A 24,986-nucleotide genomic window follows, 5' to 3' on the forward strand; every position below is an offset into this window, starting at 1 on the left:
TCTTTGATGTGAAAAATAATAACGATGACTTTGGAGAAAAGTGATGGCCCATCCGTCCATGAAGTCACTTGAAGTTTATTGATTAACAAACCGGATACATGGATTAATTTGAATTAATTTGAAAAAATAAAAAAATTAAAATTTTAATATTTTACATAAAAAATTTATAAAGCAATTCATTTGAATATAAACTATATATATTGTAAATAATGAAGTTTAAAAGATTATTTGAAAATGTTTTTTATTACACATTAAAAAATATTATTATAATATATTATATTTTTAAGTTGAAGTATTTAAACCAAAAGTTTTTTTTATTTCACATTAAAAAATATAATTTTTTTCTTGTAAACGTAAAGTATATATATTAAACAGCTTTTAATTTCATATTAAAAAAATAATTTTTTTCTTATGAATATAGAATATATATACTAAAAGGCTTCAAATCTCATATTTAAAAAATAAAATATTTTTTTTAGTATTTATACAGTGAACTTTAAAAAAAGTCAATAACTAACTAAAAATTATATAAAAAAAGGGGTCTCTAATTGGTAGAAAAAACACATTAAAAAAAGGGTCTAAACCAAGTTTTGTAAGGTTGTTTATGTCACGAGCCCATCAGATTTTGCCGCGTTTTTGTTTATCTCGATCTTTTATCTTATCCAAACCGTTCTAGCTTCCAGATTGACCAGGTTTTAGATTGACCAGGTTTTAGATTGACTTATCAGGTTAAGTTGGATTCTAGATCAACTTACCAGGTCAATCTGAGTTTACCAGGTTAATCTGAGTTTAAATAACTATATATAAAGTTGCTTCATCTCTAATTTCTTATCCACCATGAACTATCTTTTTTTTTTTTAATAAAGCATGGAAGCCCCATCCCTAATTTCTTATTCACCATGAACTACTTATTATTATTATTATTTTAATAAAGTATGGAAGCCTTAAGGGGTGGTTATTTTGGTTTAAAGGATGTTATGGGTTTTATATTTTATAATTTTATGAATATATTTTGTTAGTTGTGTTTTACAAAAATTGTTTTCCATTGAATTATATATTTTTTAAATATATTTTTTCTTTTTAAAAAACTGTCAAATATTATATATATATATTTCAGTTAGCATTTAACTATTGATTTTTCCGAAGAAAGAAATGGTCTCCACACATCAACATTAGTGACGATCGGGTTGGAATTTGGAAGTGTCGAAATGAGCATTTGCCCTGCCCGATTTGAAATGGTCCATTTTTACTCCTTCAAGGCATGAGGCACTCCGCATGAGATCGCTTCAACTCTGCGAAGGGACCGTATCTTCGACTATTAAATAGAAGTAATACTGTTTCCGAAGGAAACACTGTGTAAAATAATAGAAACAGAAAGCATCCGCTTTTATCGAGTTATTTTCAGCATTTCTACCCTTCGGAGAAGGATGATGTAACTACAAGCAATCGATCAAATTAGGGTTTCAGTACGTTAAAAGAACACAAAAGAAAGAAATCGGTGCGTTGAGCCTATCTATTTACCTTCTAATCCAAGCATAGATCTTGATACTACTCGTTCATGATCGGTGACCTTTCATTTTACATATTAATTGCGGGCCAAAATCATGAGGCAAAATTTAATCTCCTCATTGCACCAATTTCAACCAAGTTGAGGTGAAAACGTGTAATATATTTGATTTCAGTATTTCTATTTGACTTTTATCCTGATTGATCCATTGATATTTCTAGTTATTAGTATTTAAGATTTAAGGAATTTTTTAATTTAATATCATGTAATCTTGTCAGCACTATTAAAGAGAAACATTAACAAAATAATGTAAAAAAAGATAAATAATAAAAAGTTTATTATAAGTTAAAATTATCAAAATAAAAAACACCATATATACAATGAGATAATCAAATAAGTCTTCGCTTATCAAAAAAACCATTATAATCCCATTTGTATAGAAAAATTTAATAATATTAAATAAAATAAACTAGAAAAACATTATAAAAAATAATATAAAAAATTAAAAAAAAACTATTTTTCTAAGAATACACTTGTATCAGTCTTTTCAAATTAAAAATAATTTATCCTCAAGTTTAATTTATAATTAAAAATTATTTTTTTCTGTTTTTTAGTCTCCTCTTTTTCTCCTTTTTCCTTCATCATCTTCCTTTTCTTCCTCCTCAAACATGCTACTTGGCCCATTTTGTTGTGATAATTTTATTTTCTCTACATATATAAACTTTATACAAGCAGACAACAACATCAAATTCCTACACACTACTCTTTAACCAAGAGTGACACAACTGCCATCACAAACTCTCATCTTGTCACCAAATTCTCTCTAGTCACAAAACTTCGAACGACGACCAATGCTGGGTACTAGCTTCTTCACCAAGAGCAGAGTAGACAAAACAGCTTATATGAACATGCACCACTTCCATAACTATTTTTTCAAGGAAATATTTTTCTTTTCCGTGAAATAAGTTCAAGGATTGGCATATAATTACACACTCAGTCATGGGTGAAAAAGGAAAAGCATGGCCCAAGAAAATAAGAAAAATAACGAAAGATGCAGCGTGAAAATCCGTTTTGCGAGCCCAAGAATGTAAAGGAAAAAAGAAAAAAAAAACCAGCTTGATAATGCAATTTGGCCTGTAAAGTGAACGATTAGTCAACAGGATGCACCAACTTTGCTGCGACCTAATCAATTGACCGATTATCAGAAGTCAGACACTTGATAGGGTCAGCAAGAGCAATTCTCAACCACCACACGACACGCCCGTTAACTTCAACAACAATGGTCGAGACTCGAGGCGATCATTCGGTGAGCCACTCCCATTCATTTTAAAAAATAAATGGTTTTGGGTCCATAAAATTATTGAGATCACGCCTAATTTGCTTGACTTGTGCTCCAGCTTTGACAAGAGTTAGGCTCGCCCCTCCACATCTTCGTTCTAGACATTTTTACAAACCCTAATTAAGAACACTAATGATTAGAAGATTGACATTTGGAAATCACAAATCCTTTTCGTTATGTTCAAGACTGAGAAAGAAAGAATGCCCATTTGAGTTCCTTGCAAGTGCAAGGCAACAACCACTCGGCCCTGACATGGTAAGCCCTTGCCAAGTCATATCCACCGCCCACACACCACAGGCTCGATTAAATTACTATTATCATCCATTGATTTAATCAGTTGGTAACTAAACCAAGTCAGTTTCCTTTTTCTTGTTCTCTTCTTAAGGTGGTTTGGTCAAATTGCCAAATAGCCTGGCAAATCGGCGAGTTAACTGTAACTTAGTCTCCCTTGTTTAACAAATTTATTTTTAGTCCTCATAGTCTTAAAAGATATTATTTAATCCTTGTAGTCTTATATTTGTTACAAACTTACTCTCTTTGCCAATTCTATATTAAAAAATAATTAGAAGAAAAGAGAAGTGCATAAAATCAAAGAATGTATTATTAGAATAATAAAGAAAAACTAATACAATGGACTTTACTCTATTGTTATTTGACAACGAATGAATGCATTATTAGAATAAATGTTTTTTAACCAATATTGAGGATGAAGAACAAAGGTTTTTAATTATTTTTAATTGTGTCTATAATGCGATATATGTTACTTTTATAAAAGTGTTTTTTAATTTAACATGTATTAAAATGATATATTTTAAAAAAATTTATTAGTACATTAAAATCATAAAAAAAAAATCAATTTAATACTTTTTTATATAAAAATACTTGAAGAGCGAGTTGAACCATTAAAATAAATACGTGTTCTCACCATGAGGACTAATTAATTAGTTATTATAATATACAAGGACTAAGTTATAATTAACACACAAATAAGAAAGTAGTGTCAACTTACCAGAAGGATGTGGGAACGAACACTCTTTGAAACTTTCAAGGGCGAACAAACCCAAAAGCACAAGACAAGGGATCATCAATATCCATCCGTTGCAATTCTCAAGCTCAAGGAGAAAAGAAGAAGAAAATCTTCTGCAATTCTCCAACGATTTCCATTTTCATGGCTGTCTGGCTGTCATAAACCAGCCATGGCTTGTTCTCCATCTAATGTTTGTCCTCTCAGTCATCCCTTTCTCTTCTTCCCAATCCATTTCCACTCAAAATATTGAAACTTACTATCCATTTCCGATTCCATCTCCTGCCCCACCGCCAAAACCCTCTACTTCTCCGAACCCTACAATATTGAGTCCATCAGCGCCAGGTCCTTTGCCTTCGTCTTCATCGAACAGAAACGTTGTCAAGGCAGTAGCTGCAACTGCTGCGAGCACTTTTGTCGTTGCCACTTTGCTTTTTTTCTTGATCCATAGGTACGTAATCCTTCCTCGAAGGAGAAGTAATGGAGATGGTGCTGGTTCTAGAGGAGGTCAGGCAGTGGTACCTCTGCCTCTGCCTCCTAGTCAATTTTCTCGAATCGAAGGGAATGTTAAAGGAGTGATTGTTGATGAGAATGGATTGGATGTGCTGTACTGGAGAAAACTTGAAGAAGAAGATAAGAAAAACAGTTTTTTCAGAGAAGAACGCAGGAGGAATTCTAAGTCTGAGCCTATACAAGAAATTCCATTGCTTCGAGGAAAATCTTCAACTTCTGAGAAAAAAGTTGTGCCAGAAACAACAATTCCTGCTTTCAGCCATCAATTTGTCAAGGCCATTGAAAAACCAATTTTAACAAGTCAACCATCGAATTCAAATCCTCCCCTTACCCTTTCTCCAGCGCCGCCGCCGCCGCCACTACAATCTTCAATGGCAATTCCAAACAAGCAAGTTCCTGCACCGCCTCCACCTCCTACAATCCCAGCAAAGAAAAATCAGCCGCCGCCACCTCCACCACCTAAGGCAGCATCTTCGAATCTTCCTCCATTGCAAAAAGGGAACCCAAGTAAAGGTGAATCAGGGGAGTCTTCAACTGGACAAGGCACTACTACAGCAGCAGCTGGGAATGGCCAGGTAAAACTGAAGCCGTTGCACTGGGATAAGGTGAACACGAATGCTGGCCAGTCCATGGTGTGGGACAAAATCGATGGTGGCTCTTTTAGGTAACTGTGATTCATCTTTTTGTTTGAATAAGATTATAGTAATGAAGTAGTTCGATGTCCTGTTCTATGGATTCTCAAAATTTTCAATGTTTCAGGGTTGACGATAATCTTATGGAAGCCCTCTTCGGATTCGTAGCCACCAACAGGAAATCCCCAAAAAGTGACGGCAACTCGAGCAATTCAAATAATCTTATTTCCAGTTCATCAGCACAAATTGTCATTCTTGATGCCCGAAAATCCCAGAACATGGCAATTGTTCTCAAGTCTCTGGCCATCTCTCGCAGTGAGCTCCTTGATTCATTGACTAGTGGCCAAGGTCTAAGTGTAGATACTCTTGAAAAGCTTATGAGAATTGCCCCAACCAAAGAGGAAGAATCCCAAATCCTTGAATTCGGGGGAGACGCTACTAGACTGGCTGATGCTGAGTCCTTCCTCTACCATCTTCTGAAAGCTATTCCAACAGCATTTAGTCGTATTAATGCCATGCTTTTCAGATCAAATTATGATGCAGAGATTCTTCACTTCAAGGAATCTTTACAAATACTTGAATCAGGATGCAAGGAACTTCGAAATCGAGGACTCTTTATCAAACTTCTGGAAGCAATTCTCAAGGCTGGTAATCGCATGAACGCGGGAACTTCTAGAGGAAATGCGCAAGCTTTCAAACTAACTTCACTTGGAAAGCTATCTGATGTTAAAAGCATGGATGGAAAAACTACTTTACTTAACTTTGTCGTGGAAGAAGTAGTCCGAGCTGAAGGAAAACGTTGCGTTCTTAATCGAAATCGTAGCTTGAGCCGAAACAGCAGCCAAAGAAGCAACAGCAGTGTGATTTCTGAGGATTCAGCGTCAAAAGGAGAAAGAGAGAAGGAATATATGATGATGGGATTGCCTGCGGTAGGAGGGCTCAGTATTGAATTCTCTAATGTTAAGAAAGCAGCCCAAATAGATTATGACACCTTTGCTGCTACTTGCTCATCTCTCGCAGCACGTGCAAGAGAAGTTAGGGCATTTATGTCACAATGTGCCGCTGCTAACGGGGAAGAGGGATTTGTAAGGGAAATGAAAAGTTTTCTTGAAGCAGCTGAGGAAGAACTAAAGGGTTTGACTAAAGAGCAGACGAGGGTGATGGATCTTGTAAAGAAAACAACAGAATATTACCATGCAGGCGCTTCGAAAGATCAAGAAGCACACGCACTACAACTATTTTCCATCATTAAAGACTTTCTATGTATGGTTGACCAGGTCTGTATTGAAATTACTCGAAATCTGCAAAGACGGAAAACATCATCAGGAAGTGTTGCATCCTCCCCCAAGTCACCAGCATCAAGGATGCCAGTAAGGTTCCCAAACTTGCCCCAACACTTTATGAAAGAAAAATCTATGAACTGTTCTAGTGAATCGGATTCAGATTTTTGAAGGATGTCTATCAATTATCGTGGAAGGGAATGGACCAATGTATATAGTAGTTAAAACATTGAAGGACATGAACATTCCCACATTAATAGAGGTGAATATTTTTGGATTCTTTGAATTGTTTTGCAGGCATGTAAATAAACTCCATTTCTTTTTTTGTATCATGGTTTAAATTTGTCAATTTCAAGTGAAAGTGTCAATGCTTTTTAACTGATGCCATGAGAAATTGATCAAGATGGTCGGAGGTAAATTCAAGCTACTCCAGGCATATATACTTAAAAAGTGAAAACTAGATGTGAAGTACACACTGCTTTTGTATGATAATTTATACGGAGAAGCTCTTGTATGGAAACGGAATCATGAGCAAACAGCAGTGCAGTTCTTTTTGGTTATAGATATCAACTACATCATTGACGCTAGCCGTATCAGGGATCAGGTTAAATTTTTTTAAAATATATATAATTTGGTTAATTTTATGGGTATAAAAATAATATATAATTTGTAAAAATATGATTTGATTAGAAAAAACATTCAAGATATTAATTTTTTTAATATTAAGATAATATACTAAATTGATTTATTTCAATCTGAGTTAACATGTTAAATTTATGATTCAAGTTATGAAACTATAATAACCATATAAAAAATAAATCAAAATAAATTATAAAGTCTGATTCTTAATTAACCAAATACTGAATGATAATTTAAAAAAATCAATAAAAAAAATATTTAAAAAAACAAATTAAATTAACCTATCAAATCCTTAACTTGGATTAAAAGAATGAAATAACCTTATTGAAAGCAAATCAAAATAAATTATAAAGTTTAATTCCTAATCAACTCAATGTTGAAAGATGAGTTTAAAAACAAAAATATATAAATAACTTAAGTTAATTTGCCAAACTCATAATTTAGGTCAAGAAACGAAGACAACCTCATAAAAAGAAAAAAGAAACTTAATTTAACCCGTCAAGGTCACAACTCTAGTAATGAGATTAAGATAACTCTATAGAGAGCAAATTAAAATAAATTATGAAATTCAATCTCCAATTGATTCTATAGGATCCCAAATTCAATCTTAAACGATGAAATTTATAAAAATTTTAATTAAAAAATAACACAAAATAAGTTAAGTCAACTCAGGTTAACCCATTAAGTACTATTATTGGGTGATAAGATCAGAATAACCTAATAAAATATAGACAAAAACAAATCATGAAACCTAATTTTTAGTTAAAAAAATAATGAAAATGCAAAAAAAATCAATAAAAAAAATTGAGTTAACTAGGTTAAGCAGCTAAATTCGTGACTTGGGCAATGAGATGAGGATAACCCAATACAAAAAATATAATGTTGAAAGAATCATGACCTGAGTCATGAGAGAGATAATTTAAAAAAAAAAACAACTTGATTTACCTAGGGTTAAAATATCAAAAATTTTGTTCTTGATCATAAAATTAAAATAACTTCATAGAACACAAATAAATAAAGATTATGAAACTCAAACCCCAACTAATCTAATATTAAATGATAAAATTAAAAAAATCAATTAAAAAACATAAAAAAGCAACTCGATTCAACACAAGTTAACCTGTTAAGTACTATTTTCAGGCTATAAAGTTAAAATAACCTAATAAAAAGCAAATAAAATAAATCATGAAACTTAATTTCTAATTAACTTAATGTTAAAGGATAAAATTTAAAAAACATATTAAAAAAATCTAAATTAATTGAATTAACCCACTAAACCTAACATCTGTATTGTGAGAGTAGTATAACATAATAAAAAAATTAAAAAAACATTAATTAAAAATAAAAAAAACACTAGTGCAAATAAGGTGATAGTAGCGTTCTTAAGAAACACGTTACCTAGAATATGTTTGGCAGTTTGAATCAAGGTTGTCAATTCTATTTCAGTAAATGTTTTATTTTTTAATCCAAATGAAATATTTTAATTTTAGAGTATTTTGACATGCTGTTTCGGGGTTGAATTGTTCATATATATATATATATATATATATATATATTCAACAAATATAATTTAAATTCAAAATAAATTAATTATAAATTATGCAATACAAAAACAATGTCAAACAAATATAATTTTAAAATTTAAAATATTTCTAAATAGTCAAGATTAAATAAATCTTTAACTTAAAGTAATTCAACTTAAACAAAATATTAAAATATTATGAAATAAAATATTTTAATACAAATATTTTAAATATAAAGTTAGGTCAATATTATTAAGGTTAGTGGAATTTAAAATATCTCTATTTACCTTTTTTTTTTCTTGATTCAATATTTTTATTTATATGAAATACAACTTTACTGGTGTTTTCTTTATTATTGATTGATAGGAATTTTCTTGTTAACATCCTATAAATTAATTAAAAATCTAAATTCATACTAGAACCATGATGATACAATAAAACCTTCAAACTAACCAAGTACAAGGATTCCTGAAAAAAAACTCTTGTATCATCACTTTGAATAAATATAATGACTAAAAATCCAAAGAAAGGTTTATCCTTTGATCATAATATTTTGCTCAAATTCCTACAAAGTATAAACATGAAAAAAACAACATTAATATAAATTATATATATTAATGATAAATTTAATTTTAAAAATTAATATAATTATTAATAAAAATAGTAATAAAAAATAACATTTAATACTTGAATGATTTAATTAATTAAACTAAACTAAGTTTAATGGCTTTTTAAAACTGGAACAAAACATGTCAAATAAAATCAGAACACTCCAACTAAAATTTAACTAAAAAATCTGAAACAAACAAGATTTTAAATGAAATAAAAATTATTTTATTTTTTAAATTATTTGAATTAGTATAAAATATTTCTATAATTCTAGACAAAACAAAATAAAATTGACAACCTCTATTTAATAGAAAATAGGAAGTGTAGGAGCGTCAATTTCGATTATTGCCTTTGCCCTTGGCTGGAGGAGAATTCCTCCTTCGACTTTATGAATCCTAGAAATTGAAAGCTTAGAAATAATTTCGGTCGCTCGCAATGCAAGATTTTTCTAGTATGGCTGGTTGATGTGGCTAAAATCTACTTGCCCATGTGGAAGAGGATTTTTGTCATCTCCCATGCAGGGGAACAAGATCAAGCAGTCCTATCCTAATTACCAGGACAACAATTTCCTTCATGCTCATTGAAGTTCAAGCCCGACACAAGCAAGATTGAACCTCACACTGAAAATTTGAAGGACAAGATAAATAGAAGATACATCTTCACAAAAGCAGAACATGGTGCCATAACAAATACATGTAACAGTATATATCTAAACTATTCAAGGCCTCTACGCATATCCCTAACGATTTGATACTTATGATCTCACACAGTAATGCATGCATGCCTAGGGCTAATGAGTGAAAAACATGGCAGTTCTCACCTCTGTGTTTTCAGTCACATAAATAATTTCCCATCTATTCTAGACAACATGATTAATGAAATCTGGTTTCTCTGGTTGCAATTCCAACATACAGAAAGCAACTGAGCTTGCCATTTGCCGAGTGATACTCTCATGACAGGTTCCTTGCTAGAAAGCAACTCCACTCCAACTGTACAATCCTCATCTAGAAATATATGCACGCAGCCTCCAATGTGAATGGGCCACCCTTGCTCACTGTTTCTTTCAGAAAAGTTTCATTATATCACATTCCTGATGGATGATGTGTATCTCTATATCCGCAGCGTCTTGGAACCCTCCTGCACACATCATGCCAATAAGTCTATCAGTTCTCACATTCATTTACATCTTTTGAACCCTCAGTTCTAGTGTGTTAACTGGTTATCTTTTTCTTTTTTCCTTTTTTTGGTGCACAACCCATCCCTTTCCTCAAGAAAAAAACCCATCAAGCAGGGATTATGAGTTTATGACATGATTTAGAAGGAAATTAGGGGACAATGACTTAAAGTTAAAAACATAGTGTTTGAGCATTTTTGCATGCTCCTTCAGTCTCAAGATAATTCAGCAAAACAATTTTTTTTTTTTCCATTCATTGCTCTATTTCCCCAGAATTCATAAATTGGATTCTCCTGAATTTAGACAGATGGGGTTTAGAAGCTTAAATCAGATGCACATTTAAATTCACATGCTACTGGAATTTTAATATGCAACATAAAAAGATGCATTTCACTTGTTAAATGCCATGTAGTGTTGACAGTGACAGGTCATCCATCATGTTCCCTGTGACCCATTTGAGTGATGGCAAATTGACAGGCAATAAGCCTAATTGTAAGCAAGGCAACAATAGGCCTCTCCAAGTCATCCAGCCTCACCAGACTCGATAAACACTAAAAAGTTGGTGGGGGTGGAGAAAGACAACGACAACAAATATTATTTGACCATTTAGAAATTTTAATACTGTTTAATTTTTCAAGATTTTTATATTTTTAGGAATATCAGTGTTTATTATTTAGTAGTTGGAGTAGAAATTTAGTTTATTCAAGTTTCCTTTACCAATTATCACTATTTAATGGGTTTTTCTATTTTATCTGGTTTGGTGTCCATAAACAAGCACCCTACCTAGACATTGAAAAAAGAGATGGAAGTTCTCTCAATGATTGGTTCAATAGTTTGGTGGACTCGTCAGAACTACCAATGGTAGTTGACTATTAATATACAAATTTTAATTTCCACAAAGCACTGAAATAGGAGGAGAAAATAAATATAGATGTCTTCTAACATTAAGCACTTACCAGCATATAGACACAGATTAAAAAGGGAAAGGCAAAGGCAAAGGCAAAGACAAAGACACAGACCTGGCCATATACCTCAAAGTAGTGTATAATGTTTCAAATTGTTTTCCATCCCATGTAGATCATAAGCTGGAACAGTACATACCTTATCTAATGGGCTTTTTGATGCCTTCTGTCCTCTATAAAAACCTGGCATGGGCGTGGCTTTGAAGTTCAAGCTCCGTCTTGGCTTTTTAATCTCTGCCTCTCTTTCCTCCTGTACCAAGCATATAGCATGACAGTCATTCGGATGGAACAATAGAACTGTATTGTTTTAATGATCAAATGGAGCTAATCATTTGGGAGCACTATCATCCAAGAAACCACTAGAAGGAAAAACAAAAGGTGCATTGGTATACATACATCCACACAAGCTCACAGAAACACACTTGGCTGCATTCTTCTTTTAAATTATATTGATTTGTTTTTTGTTTTTTTGTTCATTGTCACATCACAGCAATTTGATACTAACAACAAAAATGAGGATATTTGGAAATCTACCTTTGATTTTGTTTCAAGGCGCCTGCTCTCAGCCTCAGTCTTGGATTTTTCTTCCAGTTTCTTAGAAAACTGAAATTTATTTTAAAAGAGATCTTAAATTTAGTGGCTAACAGAAAACAGCATTGCATGCTCAAAATGTAAAAATGCTTTTCCTAAATGAATTGTGTCCAATGGAGAGAGAAGGGAAGCAGTGAAATAGTTATACCTCTTTCCTTCTCTCTGCCCTCTCATCACTTTTCAAGACAAAAGAAGACGGGGCCAGCTTAGCAGTTCTCCTATCCACCCCGCCAGATTTGAAAGACCTATCACAACATCAATCCAACACTGAACTTTCCATATAAGGTGGTAAATCTTTTAGGTGTTTGCACAAAAGCAGATTAGTAGAGGTAAAAGACAACATTGTTTCAAAGTTCTTCATGATGTTACTCTATAAATCATAGATATGAACATTAAACTAGATATCAATCTCACAAACAAATTACAGAAAGTGTTCGCAAATTAGTGCAAGCTGCAAATTCTGTGATGTTAGAAAGATGAGACAAATTATAAATAAATGCCACACATAGAAGGCAAAATAGATACGCTTCAGTATGGACACATTTGTTAAAATTAGCCAGGCTGTTAAAGTCGCTTTATATGGTACAAAGCAACCTGGAATCGAATCCCACTCGCACTTGTGATGGGAGAGATTAAGGGAGGGAGATGGATAACTGCCATCGTGTAGCTGAAAAGTCAACAGGCCTTCCTATGAACCAAAAAAACAAGTAGCACCAACCAGAGAACGAGACTATGATAGAGTTGAGATTTTATGATTATATAAGCTCAACATTGGATCTACATATATTTGAAACTGCCAAATCAGAAATGCTGTGCATGATAGAACTAAAGTAAGAAGAGCACCATAGGAATGGAAGTTTGGATTGACCAACAAGGTAATTTGCAGGTGATGACTATTTTACCAGATAACACAAATTAACAAATGTATTTCAAAGGAAAGAGTTTAATCTGGCTCCAATCACCAATCATAGCTTTCACATTCTCCATTATCTGCCCTGTTTGTTCTTAGAGAAAATAAATTAAATTTCAAAGCTAAATCCAGACATCCAACAGATGGAATTGAAAATGTTTGCACATGATTGTCAGTATGCAAGTATCATTTCAACAACACAAAACTATTGCACAAGTTGCACAAATGCATGCAATGACAAATACACTCATCAGAATACAAAGTAGACAATTTGAAAATTACCCTATATTCTCTTTCCGTGGTGTCATAGAAGTGGAAACCCTAACACCTGTCTCTTTTGCAGGCATCTGCTCAAGAAAATTGAAAATATGAGATTCAACAAGCCAAAAAAATTTTGTTGGGAAGTAAAATGTTTTTAAAGATCATGTCATAAGCCTAATCAGATGACAAACCTGCTTTGCCCCAATAGATCTCTCTTCAGCAGAAGATTTCAACTGGCTGAAATTGTTTTGGAATGTCTTAAATGCTCTTTTGACAATGTCCTTATCCCCCATTTTCTCCATAATAAATGATTTTCTAGTAGTTGTAAGAGGAGCTGTCTCAGAATTTGGGGAATCCATGCTCAGAGACATGTGCAAGGATTTAGGGGTCACTTTCTTGTTCCCTCCAACAGGAGTATTTTTGCTCCTTGGTAAAGATGAAACGTTAACTTTCTTCATGGAAGATTGGGACGCAGACAGTGAACTAGAAGTTGCCGCGGGCTTTGAGAACTTCAGAGAGGAGATTTGTGGCCGTTTAGTTATAGGTGGTTCTGGTTTCTTCTTCGCCATTGCTAAATCTCTAACCTTGCTCATTGGAGAAATCTAAAGTAACAATATAGCAAAACAGATGAGCCACAACGCTAATTAAAAAACCAAAGTAGCAATAAGTGTATAAAAAGCTGTCAGAATTTAGCTTTTTCTCCCCTATGGAAATGACTAGGTTCGATAGCATAATCGTTCACCTTTGGAGATTCCTTCCGATGATCTAACTTCACTTTTTCCTCTTTGATCATTAGGATGCTTTCCATGTCTTTCTCTAAGTTCTTTGGCAATTCTCTCATGTCTTGAGACCCAGTTTCCTCCTTTTTTAGTAAAGCCACTTCTTCCAGCTTGGCTAACACAGGGGTATCTAATTCGCTATCCTGCTCTTCCTTCACTATCCCATTCAATGAGACTTGACCTTGTAAATCAATTGCAGCATCTTCATAAGGTACCTTCGATGAGGCTTGACCATGTACAGCAAATCCAGCGTCTTCATAAGGATCCTTCGATGAGGCTTGACCGTGTGCATCAACTGCAGTGTCTTCATAAGGCTTATTCGTTGAGGCTTGACCATGTACATCAATTGCAGCATCTTCAGTAGGCTTGTCTATATGGCCACCATCGCACTCATTATCCAATTTGCTTTCCGGCCTAATACCTTCAGAAGAAGTTTGGCCATTGGACGCATCAAAGTCTGAATCCATCTGACTAGTCTTAACTATTAGATCTCCACTGTTTTGATTGTTTGCCCTCGATAAATCATGTTCGATTTGCTTCTCCTGATCTAGTAGCTCAGCCTTTCTAGCAGCAATCTTTTTGTAATGAGCCTCAAAGTAAGCCCTTTTCTCAGCTACAGATCCAGGAGTGGCACACTTCTCAACTTCCTCCAAATACTTATTTTGTGAGAAGGATGACCATTTATCCCAAGACAGAGAATCATTCTCAAATCTACCAAATGAAACCGACGCTTGAAGAGCAGGATTCGAGGCAACTGTCCCTCCTATCTTTTATGTAATCACAAAAAAAATAAACAAAATTCAAGCAAGAAACAGAATGACAGCTCATAACTACACAAAACCAGAAAGCATGGGAATTTTTGCAAGCATGGACTGAAAATTAATCAAGAATCCAGAACGAAAGAAAATAAATTCAAGAAGACAATCACGACAACTAAATTCTTAACAAATGGGGCACATTTTAACAGATCAAGGGACAAGTGAGTGTACCTTATCTTCATAACTTGAGGCAGCAACCAATGATTCACCCATGTCTACAAAGCACGAGTCCAGAGCTGAATGAATGACCACACTAAGACACAAACAGCTTACAGCCCTTTGGCCTGTAATAGCAATGGCATGCCATCAATTCATTTAAGCACAATTAAAAAAGAAAAAGAACAAGCGGTTGACAATGGATCTAGACAAGAAGAAGAAAGAAACCAAGGAACAAGGAGAAAGTAGAGAATCGAGACGGGTTTCAAAGTTCCATTCTTTTTTTCTATTTTAGCAAATGGGGCTTTTTAGTTATCACCTCACCTTTTTCACTGTAATGAGATCTTTGTCAGTTTCTGGTACTTGTGGAAGCTACTAATAACCCAATAATCAGACAGAACGCAATTACATAAAGAGAGTTGAAAAGTGTTACAAAAAGTTGGGTTTTTTTCCTGTTTCTGGTACTAGAGATTGGGGACAAAAAAGAGAGTTGGAACAGTTAAAAGGAAGGTTGGGTGGTTATGCAAAAAGAGAGATTGAAAGATCTTACAAGGTTGAGCTCAATTACGATGGATTCAATTCAACCAAAGGAAGGAAAAGCACGCAAGTCCATTGATTGCACAAATATTGCTAGTTATTCTTCTCTATACCTATGGATATGATACGTCTTGGTCTGAGTCAAGAAAGGCCAAAGTAGTAAAACTAATGAGATGAAGCGTGAAAACAAGATGGGAGGAGGTCCACCATGGAAGAAAAGTTGAGAGTGGTAGTGAAGGGGAGAGAGTAAAGCAAGTTATGATGGACAGGTCTCCGAATTTAATATCCCGCCAGCCCTTGTGGACCCTTGGATTGAATCTGTTGAACTGAAAAGATTTAATCTCGAGTTTGTTCACTGTGTTAGGACATGTCCCCGAGGATAGAAGGCATGGATAATATATATTAAGAATAAAATATATTTAACTATCTAGGTGGGGACCAAGTGATAAGGACTTGGAATCAAGGGGTTTGCTTCTTCTGTGGTCTCAGGTTCGAGTCCTTGGTTGCTCATATGATGGCCACTGGAGGCTTACATGGTCGTTAACTTCAGGGCCCGTGGGATTAGTCGTGCTGCGCGCAAGCTGGCCCGGACACCCACGTTAATCTAAAAAAAATTAGGTGTCAAAGAATAAAATATATTTTATTTTATTTTTATTTATTTTCAATTAAATAAAATATAAAGATAATTATTATTTTTTATATCAAATATAATTTTATCTCCATTTTTTATTTTATTTTGTATTTTTTTGTTTTTATTATATTTTTTTTGTTTGATAATAATAACCAAATGCTACTTAATCTTTCCCTTGAGTTTAGATCATAATTGTTAAATCTAGCAAGATTTAACATGTTGATATACAATTTAGTCAATTAAAAATTAATTTCTTAACTTAACAAGTTAAATCATGATTTAATTGACCTAATAAATACTTGATTTAACTTTTTAAAAAGATTTTTTAAAATGATATTTCTTTAACTTTTCTTAAAAAAATAAAAGATATTGTTTTTGTAAATCCCGTGCCTAAAAATCAATAAATCAATATTAAGGTAATTCTTAATTGAAAAATCAAGGATTATAATAAAATATTTTTTGATTTGGTAAATTAACTTAATTTTAGGATAACGTAAAGCAAAATTAGAATGTAAAATGTCAACCTAGTGAAAAATCTTGTAAATTCTCTAACCATGTAAAATAATTATTTTAAAAAAACTTTTTTATAAATTGGGGTGAAAATAGCTAGGCAATGATATTGATAACTGATTAGTACTTAAAAGTGTATTTTTATCAAAATTTTGTATCATCATTTTGCATTTGAAGTATCAATAACTCCTTAACTAAAGCATATTTTATAATAACGTATCTAATAATATAAGATACCTTTAATTTGTGGTAAATATTCATTTTAAATACAGGCCTATCACATAAATGAAAGGATTGATTGATGAATTTAAGAACTGAAATTGAAAGGACAAAGAGATGGCCAAACTTAGAAAAGAGATGTTGGTGCAATCCAAACTAGAATACTGTTCGGTAATTGGGTCATATCTGGAGCTGTAGATCTCATATTTAGGTCTACTTTATATGGATGGAAAGGTAAGATATAGACTTACAACTTTCATATGGAGCCCAAGATCTAAAAATGTCATTTTCAAGTTCAAATTGGAGCAACAACAAAGAGGTCTGAATCTGTCTTCCAGCCCGAGCACTGTTCAATGTTTGGCCCATATCTGGAGTTCTAGAAGTTCAAATGACTTGACTTTTTTACACAAGAAAGCTGAGATAATTTCCTACAACTTTTATGTTTTCAAGTGACTCCAATTTTGATGTTATCAATGATGTTTTGGGCAGATAAGAAAAGATAAAGATTGTCACCAAGTCAAGAGTTGGTCACCCACTCATCAATTAGTCATCAAATCAATAGTTTCCAATTTTGGCCTATAAAAGTAGGCATTTGCCATGCATTTAAACATCTTGGTTTCCAAATCAAGATCATGCTCTTGCTTTCTCTCTTTGTATTTTTTGTAATGTTTATGCTTTGCTTTTATTAATATCAAGTTTATGCCTTTCATTTCCTTTCATTTACTTAGTTAACTTTTATCTTATTTATGTTCTTATTTTATTTATTTATTTTTCTTTCTTTCATTATGTTTAGCTAAGTTTATTATATCAAGGTGAAAAGGTTACACTAATGGTGTAAGAATAAGTATAGTGTAAACTTAACATGGACTTTAATGTTTGATACTAACATATTTTGTATTTGTTATCTTGTTTACTCTTTAATACTTTGCTTGTTAAATGACCAATCTTGATTTATGTTGTATAACACTTGGTACAACAAATGCTTGACACTTTCATAGTTCATACTGTATGGTATAACCGACACCTGAGCTATGAAAGGAACTTGATTTGTTATTAACATAAGTTATAATCATGAATGCTTGACGAGATTTACAAGTATTAGCATTAATCGAATAAGATGACTAATGTAATTATGTTAACAATCTATAATCAGATTGTAACCTCCTTTCTGTGTGGTTTCCAATTGAATAATAATAAGAGTTTATACTATACTTATTTGACATACCATTAGTGGAACCTCTAACCTTGACATTTGTTATTATCATTATTTAATCCTTATGTTAATCTTTCATCTCAAAGTTCTCATTAACTTCTTTTTCTTTTTCTTTATTATTATTATTATTATTATTACTACTACTACTACTACTACTACTATTATTATTATTATTATTATTGCTACTACTATTATTGTTGTTGTTGTTGTTTATAATTTGTACAATTAACCTCCCTGTGGTTTGACCCCGGTCTTGCCGTGTTATTTATTACTTCGACACTCTTGCACATGGGAGAAGACATTAATCTTTTTGTCGTGTCAAGTTTTTTGCGCCGTTGCCGGGGAGGTAAATTCTTGTACAAATTATAGTATTTATTTTATTTTATTTTTTCACTTTTCTTGTATATAACTTTGTTTCTTATCTCTTGTTTTTTCTTCTTTTGTTTTCTTTTTTCTTTTATTCTATTCCTACACATGCATGAGAGTGTAGTCACATACATCAAGTGGTAGACTTTATAGGGTATCCTCATCATTTTTAGAAAATATGGTCAAAGAAGATAACTAGTCACTTCATAATGAGAATAATGAGAATAACAGTGTTAGAACACTTAGAGACCACATGAATCCCACAAGAACAAGTGCACCATCATGTATAGTTTTTCCTCCTGATGCATCTCATTTTAATTTTAAGTTAGACATTATTCAACTTTTACCTTCTTTTCATGGCTTAGAATTGAAAAATTCATACTTGCATCTAAGGGAATTTGAGGAGGTTTGTAACACATATAATGATTCAAATTATAGCATAAACACCATCAGATTAAATCTTTTTCCTTTTTCATTAAAAGATAAAGCTAAAACATGGCTACAAAATTTGAGACCAAGATCCATTCATGCCTGGGATGAAATGCAACAGCAGTTTTTAAAGAAGTTTTTGACATCTTATTGAACAAACTCTTTCAAAAGACAAATCACCACTTTCACTAAAAAAACCAGGAGAAATATTTTACCAATGTTGGGATAGGTATTGAGACTTGCTTAATACTTGCCCTCATCACGGTTTTGAAACATGGAGATTGGTTTCACATTTTTAAGAAGGGTTAACACCTAAAGATAGGCAAATGGTTGAATTGATGTGCAATAGAACTTTTGAAGATAAAGACCCTGATGAAGCAATGAAGTCCTTAGACTTGCTAGCTGAAAATGCTCAAAATTGGGACACTGCGGGTACTTATGAGGCACCGAGTAAAACTCAACCTCATACATCTAGTGGAGGTATGTACAACCTTAGGGAAGATCATGACCTCCAAGCCAAGTTTGCATCTTTAGCTAGAAAAGTCGAGGCACTATAATTAAAAAAGAGTGGTAAATTAAAATCTGTTGAAAACATTGTGTGTCAAATATGTGAAACAAATGAACACTAAACTAGTAACTATCCAACCTTGCCTTCTTTTAAGGAATGTCTCCATGAATAAGTCCATGCTTTAAACAGTTTCCAAAGGGCTAACCACAACCCATACTCCCAAACATACAACCCTAGTTAAAGAAATCACCCAAATTTCAGTTGGAAGAGTGATAATAATAATGTACAAACTTCACAACCACTGTTTTAAGCACACCACAATTTCCAAAATTCTCATGGATATGCACCTCCTTATGCTCCACCTCTTAGAAGAAATTTGGAGGAAACTTTGTATGCATTCATTGAAAAGCAAGAGATAATCAACACTCAACTTGCTCAAAGCATAACAGATTTTCAAGATACTCTTGCAAAATTAACATCTGCTCTCAGTTTTCAAGAGAAAGGTAAGTTTTTATCTCAATTACAGCAAAATCCCAAGGGGCAATACGATGCAAATGCAAGTAGTTCTAGAAGTCAACACATGGATCAAGTCAAATCAGTCATTACTCTTCACAGTGGTAAGGTTATTAAAAAACCCACTCTTGAACCTTATGAGAAAGGTGATGAGTCAATCTTTAAGGGTAAGGAAGGGGTTGAATCTGAAAATTACAAAGAAACAACTGATTCCTCGCCAGTACTTCCATTTCCTCAAGCCATAACTAAACAAAGAAAAGTCATATTGACAAATTACTTTATGATCAACTTGAATGCACTTTAAGTAAAAATAAGTTGGACGAATTTGAAGATTTGCAAATGATTTATTCTGAGGAAGAAATCACAGATGAAAAACGCACCGAAAATGTTGATGCGGATCTTTTGTCAAAAGTGACAACAAATTCGACATCTAACATCATACCAATCGATGATTACTTTCCTAACGAATCCTTACTTTCTCTTAGTCCAATGCCTTGGTATGATAAAAATATCAATTTTGTTGCTTTAAAAGATTTGCCAGCTGATTGGAGTACCCAAAATAAAAAAAAGTTTTTGAACGAAGTGAAGAACTTTTATTGGGATGACCCTAACTTATTCAAATATTGTCCTGATTAAATATTTTAAAGATGCATTCCCGACAATGAGGTAAGTAGTGTCATTAAATTTTGTCATTCTGAAGCATGTGGAAGTTATTTCTCGTAAAAAAAGACAGCTGCAAAAATCTTTCAAAATAGATTTTATTGGCCCACCATGTTCAAGGACACGCATGTATTCTGCAAAACTTGTGAAAATTGTCAAAAAGTTGATACTGGTCATAAAGTTTTCTTTTATAATTCTCGACTTCATTTATTCCATAAAGAGCTAAGATCAAGATGGAGCAATCCTTATGGAGCCTTTGATATTGAGAATTAAATGAATGACAATGTTTTTAAGGAAAATGGACATCGTTTGAAAGCTTACTTTGATAATTTTTCTAGTAAAAATGAATCAACTGGTTTGAATGATCTTGTAGATAAAGGTTGATTATTTTTTTTTCTCACATTATTTCTGTGTTTCTTTTTGAGTGATTTTTGCTAGTTTCTCTCACCCCGGTCAAATGGCGGATAACGATACTTCGCGACTTAAGTCGGTTCTTTCAGTTTCTCATAATAACTGATATTTGTGTATATATTTGTGCAATTATATGAATCTCTCTTCCAATTCTCATTTGATAATGAACACTGATCTTGAAAAATTGAAAAAGTATTTTCCCACTCTGTCTTAGAATGCAATTATAAAAATTTACCGTGTTAGATGTGCAAGATTGAGGTTGTTAATGAATCATGAAATTCCTAAAGATATTCGCTGATTGATTGAAGCAAAAGTCCAATTATCAGGTGAGTCTTCGAATTCCTTCATTTCACACATGCCTAGAACAAGTAAAAGCACTTTTGTAAAGAAATGTCGTGTAAAACAACTGAAAGTCTGTCATCGATGTGCCAGATGGACTTGTAATGCATAATGTCGTTCTTTAGGAATGATATCTATAAACTGTGAAGATAAAATACAATTCATTAAGGATGGCCTGAGTAAGGAGTCTTTAGATAATCTTCTATTGACTCTTGAGACGCATCCTAGTGGAGATGTGCATCGTGCAATTCATGATTTATGACCACTATTTCATAAAGAACATGATCAACTTAGTCTTGGGAATCTGACTAAAAAAGACCTTGTTTGCCAGTTTTTAAGAAAACTGGATGAGAAGCCTATCCCCAACCTATAGAGGGCGTTTTAAGCCGTTCTTGGATGTAAAACCAAGGGAAGATGTGAGCCACAATCACAATTACCTGTACATACACATGCTTTTTCAAAAGTAAATAAATAAATAAATAAATAGAGAGAGAGAGAGAGTGTGTGAGACTCCAGCTGACCTACATATACGTGGTATGATTGCCTTTTTAATTTCTCATCTATAAAATCCTCTCTTCCTTCCTTTCATTTCTACTGAACCCATACATTCAACAAATATAGAAGTGTGTAGAAATGGCAAGTTCCTCAGGGTCATCATATAAGAAATATTCGTGTTTTCGGTGGATCTAGTCCTGGAAAAGAAAAGGAGTTTTTAGAATCAGCAAATCATCTTGGTCAAGTGCTAGCTAAGAGAAAGATTCATTTAGTGTATGGGGGAGGTAGTCTTGGGTTAATGGAAGGTGTGTCAATAGCTGCATTTTTAGGAGGTAGTCAAGTTTTGGAGGTCGTCCCCGAACCTTTAGCACAAGGGAACATCATTGGAAAAACAATTGGAGAGGAACTTCAGGTCTCCACAATGTCAGCTCGAATGAATGCAATGTTTAACCATGCTGATGCCTTCATTGCTTTATGAGGTGGTCTAGGCACATTGGAAGAGATATTTTATATTTACTCTTGGACCCAACTGCACATTCACCATAAACCCATAGGTTTGCTAAATGTTAATGGTTATTATGATAAGTTGTTGTCTTTTCTTGATCATGCTGTGGAACAAGAATTTCTAACATCTTCTGCATGACAAATCATAATCTCTGCTGCTACTGGTGAACAATTGATTGACCAACTACAATCTTTTATTCTTGTAATTGATCCTTCCATGAGTCGCATAAATTGGTCAACTAAGGAAATCCGTAAAAAGCTTAGATTGGATTTGAGCCTTCATTTGTGAATCTTTGTGTCTTTTGGTTTTATTATTATGTTTTGTTGTTTCTTATATTTGTTTTAATGTGTTTCAAGTTTGTCAGTGTTCCTTATTTCAGGTGATATCTTCTATACTCTATCTTTCTACCTTTAAACATTGAGGACAATGTCTCGTTTTAGTTGGGGGGAGAGGGTAGTAGCTAAAAAAAAAAAACTAAGTGTGTTTTCTATTTCATAAAGCATGTGCAAAATTATTGTTACTATGATGGTAGAGTAAGGAGAACTTTTTATGACTCTTGAGACGCATCTTAGTAATCATTCGTAACAAGGTCTATCATAATACTTCTTGAAATATTCAGATTTACAAACTCTCGCATTGTTATCACTTAATTCTGCTATATACTTATTTAACATGTATTCTTAAACCTTAATTTACACACACACACACACACGCACACTTTAAACATATGATTGTGGGTTGCATATTGGATTATTATATTATTTATGTTCTTTTGTTAAAGGTAACAACTAAGGGAAAGGGATAGTATATAATTAAAAAAACAAAAAAAACAAAAAGAAAAAAAATGATAATAATAAAAATGTAGATAAGTTTGGTTTCATAGCCTCCCTAATTTAAGCAATTAAGCCCGAAGGGGTTTTTTAACACCTAATACCCTAAAGTCAACTGACTTGGGAGCTATTGGCCCAACGCTTGTTACATGGGTTGAGGAGAAAAGTATAAGGGAATCAAACATTGCACTATCTACATATCAGTATCTGCGACCCGAGTTACTAAGCTCGTAGGGGTGTCTTAACACCTAATGCCCTAAGACCAACTGGTCTGGGAGTCATTAGCTTAAAGTTCGTTACATGGGTTAAACATGCATGATGTTTTAAGTTATATGTATATATATTAAAAAAAGATTAAAAAAAAAATAATCCCAACCCAAGGAAGTTAACCTTAAATATTAGAACAAAAATTTTATTTTCTTCCAAGAAAAGCCCTATAATTATGTGTTGATACATTGAGCACAAAAAAAAGGTTTATGAATATCTTGTTAAGAGGTATTGAGCAGGTATATAAATTTAATGAGAGTTTGTTTATCTGGATAGATTAATGGAAGTTAAATGATTACTACCTTGTTTTGGGAAATTTGCAAAGTATTTTTCTATTTTAACGCTTTGATTACTAGGGACTAGCAATAAGCTAGTTGGGAGAGGTGATTAGCATTTAAAAGTGTATTTTTATCAAGGTTTTATATCATCATTTTGCATTTGAAGTATCAATAACTCCTTAACTAAAACATGTTTTATAATAACGTATCTAATAATATAAGATACCTTTAATTTATCGTAAATGTTCATTTTAAATGCAGGCCTATCACATAAATGAAAGGATTGATTGATGAATTTAAGAACTGAAATTGAAAGGACCAAGAGATGGCCAAACTTAGAAAGGAGATGTCGGTGCAATCCAAACTGAAACATTGTTTGGTAATTGGGTTATATCTGGAGCTATAGATCTCATATTTAGGTCTACTTTATATGGATGGAAAGGTAAGACATAGGCCTACAACTTTCATATGGAGCACAAGATCTAAAAAGGCCATCTTCATGTTCAAATTATAGTAACAACAAAGAAGTCTGAATCTATCTTTCAGCCCGAACACTATTCAGTGTTTAGCCTATATCTGGAGTTTTAGAAGTCCAAATGAGCTGCATGTTTTACACAAGAAAGCTGAGATAGTTTCCTACAGCTTTCATGTTTTCGAGTGGCTCCAATTTTAACGTTATCAATGACGTTTTGGGTAGACAAGAGAAGATAAGGATTGTTACTAAGTCAAGAGTTGGTCACCCACTCATCAATTAGTAATCAAATCAATAGTTCTTAATTTTGGCCTATAAAAGGAGGCATTTGCCATGTATTTAGGCATCTTGGTTTCCAAATCAAGATCATGCTCTTGCTTTCTCTCTTTGTATTTTTTGTAATGTTTATGCTTTGCTTTCATTAATATCAAGTTTATGCCTTTCATTTCCTTTCATTTACTTAGTTAACTTTTATCTTATTTATGTTCTTATTTTGTTTATTTATTTTTCTTTCTTTCATTATGTTTAATTAAGTTTATTATGTCAAGGTGAAAAGGTTACATTAATGGTGTAAGAATAAGTGTAATGTAAACTCAATATGGACTTTAATGTTTGATACTAACATGTCTTGTATTTGTTATCTTGTTCACTATTAATACTTTGCTTGTTAAATGACTAATTTTGATTTATATTGTATAACACTTGGTACAACAAATGCTTGATACTTTCATAGCCCATACTGTATGGTATAACCAACACCTGAGCTATGAAATGAACTTTCTTTGTTGTTAATATAAGTTATAATCATGAATGCTTGACGAGATTTACAAGTATTAGCATTAATCGAATAAGATGACTAATATAATCATGTTAACAATCTATAATATGATTGGAACCTCCTTTGTGTGTGGTTTTCAATTGAATAATAAGAGTTTATACTATACTTGTTTGACATACCATTAGTGAAACCTCTAACCTTGACATTTGTTATTATCATTGCTTAATCCTTACATTAATATTCCATCTTAAAGTTCTCATCTTTTTCTTCTTATTCTCCTTCTTTTTCTTTATTGTTGTTGTTGTTGT

The 24,986-nt window shown here is 32.9% G+C and overlaps 2 protein-coding genes across 4 annotated transcripts; one reads left to right on the forward strand and one right to left on the reverse strand.

Annotated features, from left to right (window-relative positions):
• Nucleotides 1-3,849: 3,849 nt before the first annotated feature.
• Nucleotides 3,850-6,676, forward strand: LOC105112763 (formin-like protein 4). Its single transcript, XM_011008597.1, has 2 exons — nucleotides 3,850-5,047; nucleotides 5,143-6,676. The coding sequence occupies exons 1-2, from the start codon at nucleotides 4,062-4,064 to the stop codon at nucleotides 6,464-6,466; spliced, it is 2,310 nt and encodes a 769-aa protein (XP_011006899.1). The 5' UTR covers nucleotides 3,850-4,061; the 3' UTR covers nucleotides 6,467-6,676.
• Nucleotides 6,677-9,687: 3,011 nt separating this feature from the next.
• LOC105112764 (uncharacterized) lies at nucleotides 9,688-15,508 on the reverse strand. Of its 3 annotated transcripts, none has more exons than XM_011008600.1 (9): nucleotides 15,368-15,508; nucleotides 14,733-14,845; nucleotides 13,707-14,510; nucleotides 13,156-13,566; nucleotides 12,986-13,050; nucleotides 11,942-12,038; nucleotides 11,737-11,805; nucleotides 11,342-11,452; nucleotides 9,688-10,203 (listed from the first exon to the last, which is right to left on the reverse strand). In XM_011008600.1, the coding sequence occupies exons 2-9, from the start codon at nucleotides 14,772-14,774 to the stop codon at nucleotides 10,177-10,179; spliced, it is 1,626 nt and encodes a 541-aa protein (XP_011006902.1). In that variant the 5' UTR covers nucleotides 14,775-14,845; nucleotides 15,368-15,508; the 3' UTR covers nucleotides 9,688-10,176. The 3 variants fall into 3 exon arrangements, with proteins under 3 accessions (XP_011006902.1, XP_011006901.1, XP_011006900.1); XM_011008599.1 differs by having other exon boundaries at nucleotides 15,268-15,508; XM_011008598.1 differs by having other exon boundaries at nucleotides 15,042-15,508.
• Nucleotides 15,509-24,986: the final 9,478 nt, after the last annotated feature.

Source organism: Populus euphratica, unplaced genomic scaffold (assembly GCF_000495115.2).
Source record: "Populus euphratica unplaced genomic scaffold, PopEup_1.0 scaffold367.1, whole genome shotgun sequence".
Taxonomy (NCBI): domain Eukaryota; kingdom Viridiplantae; phylum Streptophyta; class Magnoliopsida; order Malpighiales; family Salicaceae; genus Populus; species Populus euphratica.

Excerpts from the sequence above, each read along its gene's own strand:
- LOC105112763 (XM_011008597.1), top strand. The coding sequence starts at position 4,062 with ATGTTTGTCCTCTCAGTCATCCCTTTCTCTTCTTCCCAATCCATTTCC. Across the intron at positions 5,048-5,142 it reads ATCGATGGTGGCTCTTTTAG|GGTTGACGATAATCTTATGG; the intron begins GTAACTGTGATT and ends TCAATGTTTCAG.
- LOC105112764 (XM_011008600.1), bottom strand. The coding sequence starts at position 14,774 with ATGGGTGAATCATTGGTTGCTGCCTCAAGTTATGAAGATAAG. Across the intron at positions 13,051-13,155 it reads GATCTATTGGGGCAAAGCAG|ATGCCTGCAAAAGAGACAGG; the intron begins GTTTGTCATCTG and ends TTTCTTGAGCAG. Across the intron at positions 11,453-11,736 it reads GCCTTGAAACAAAATCAAAG|GAGGAAAGAGAGGCAGAGAT; the intron begins GTAGATTTCCAA and ends TGCTTGGTACAG.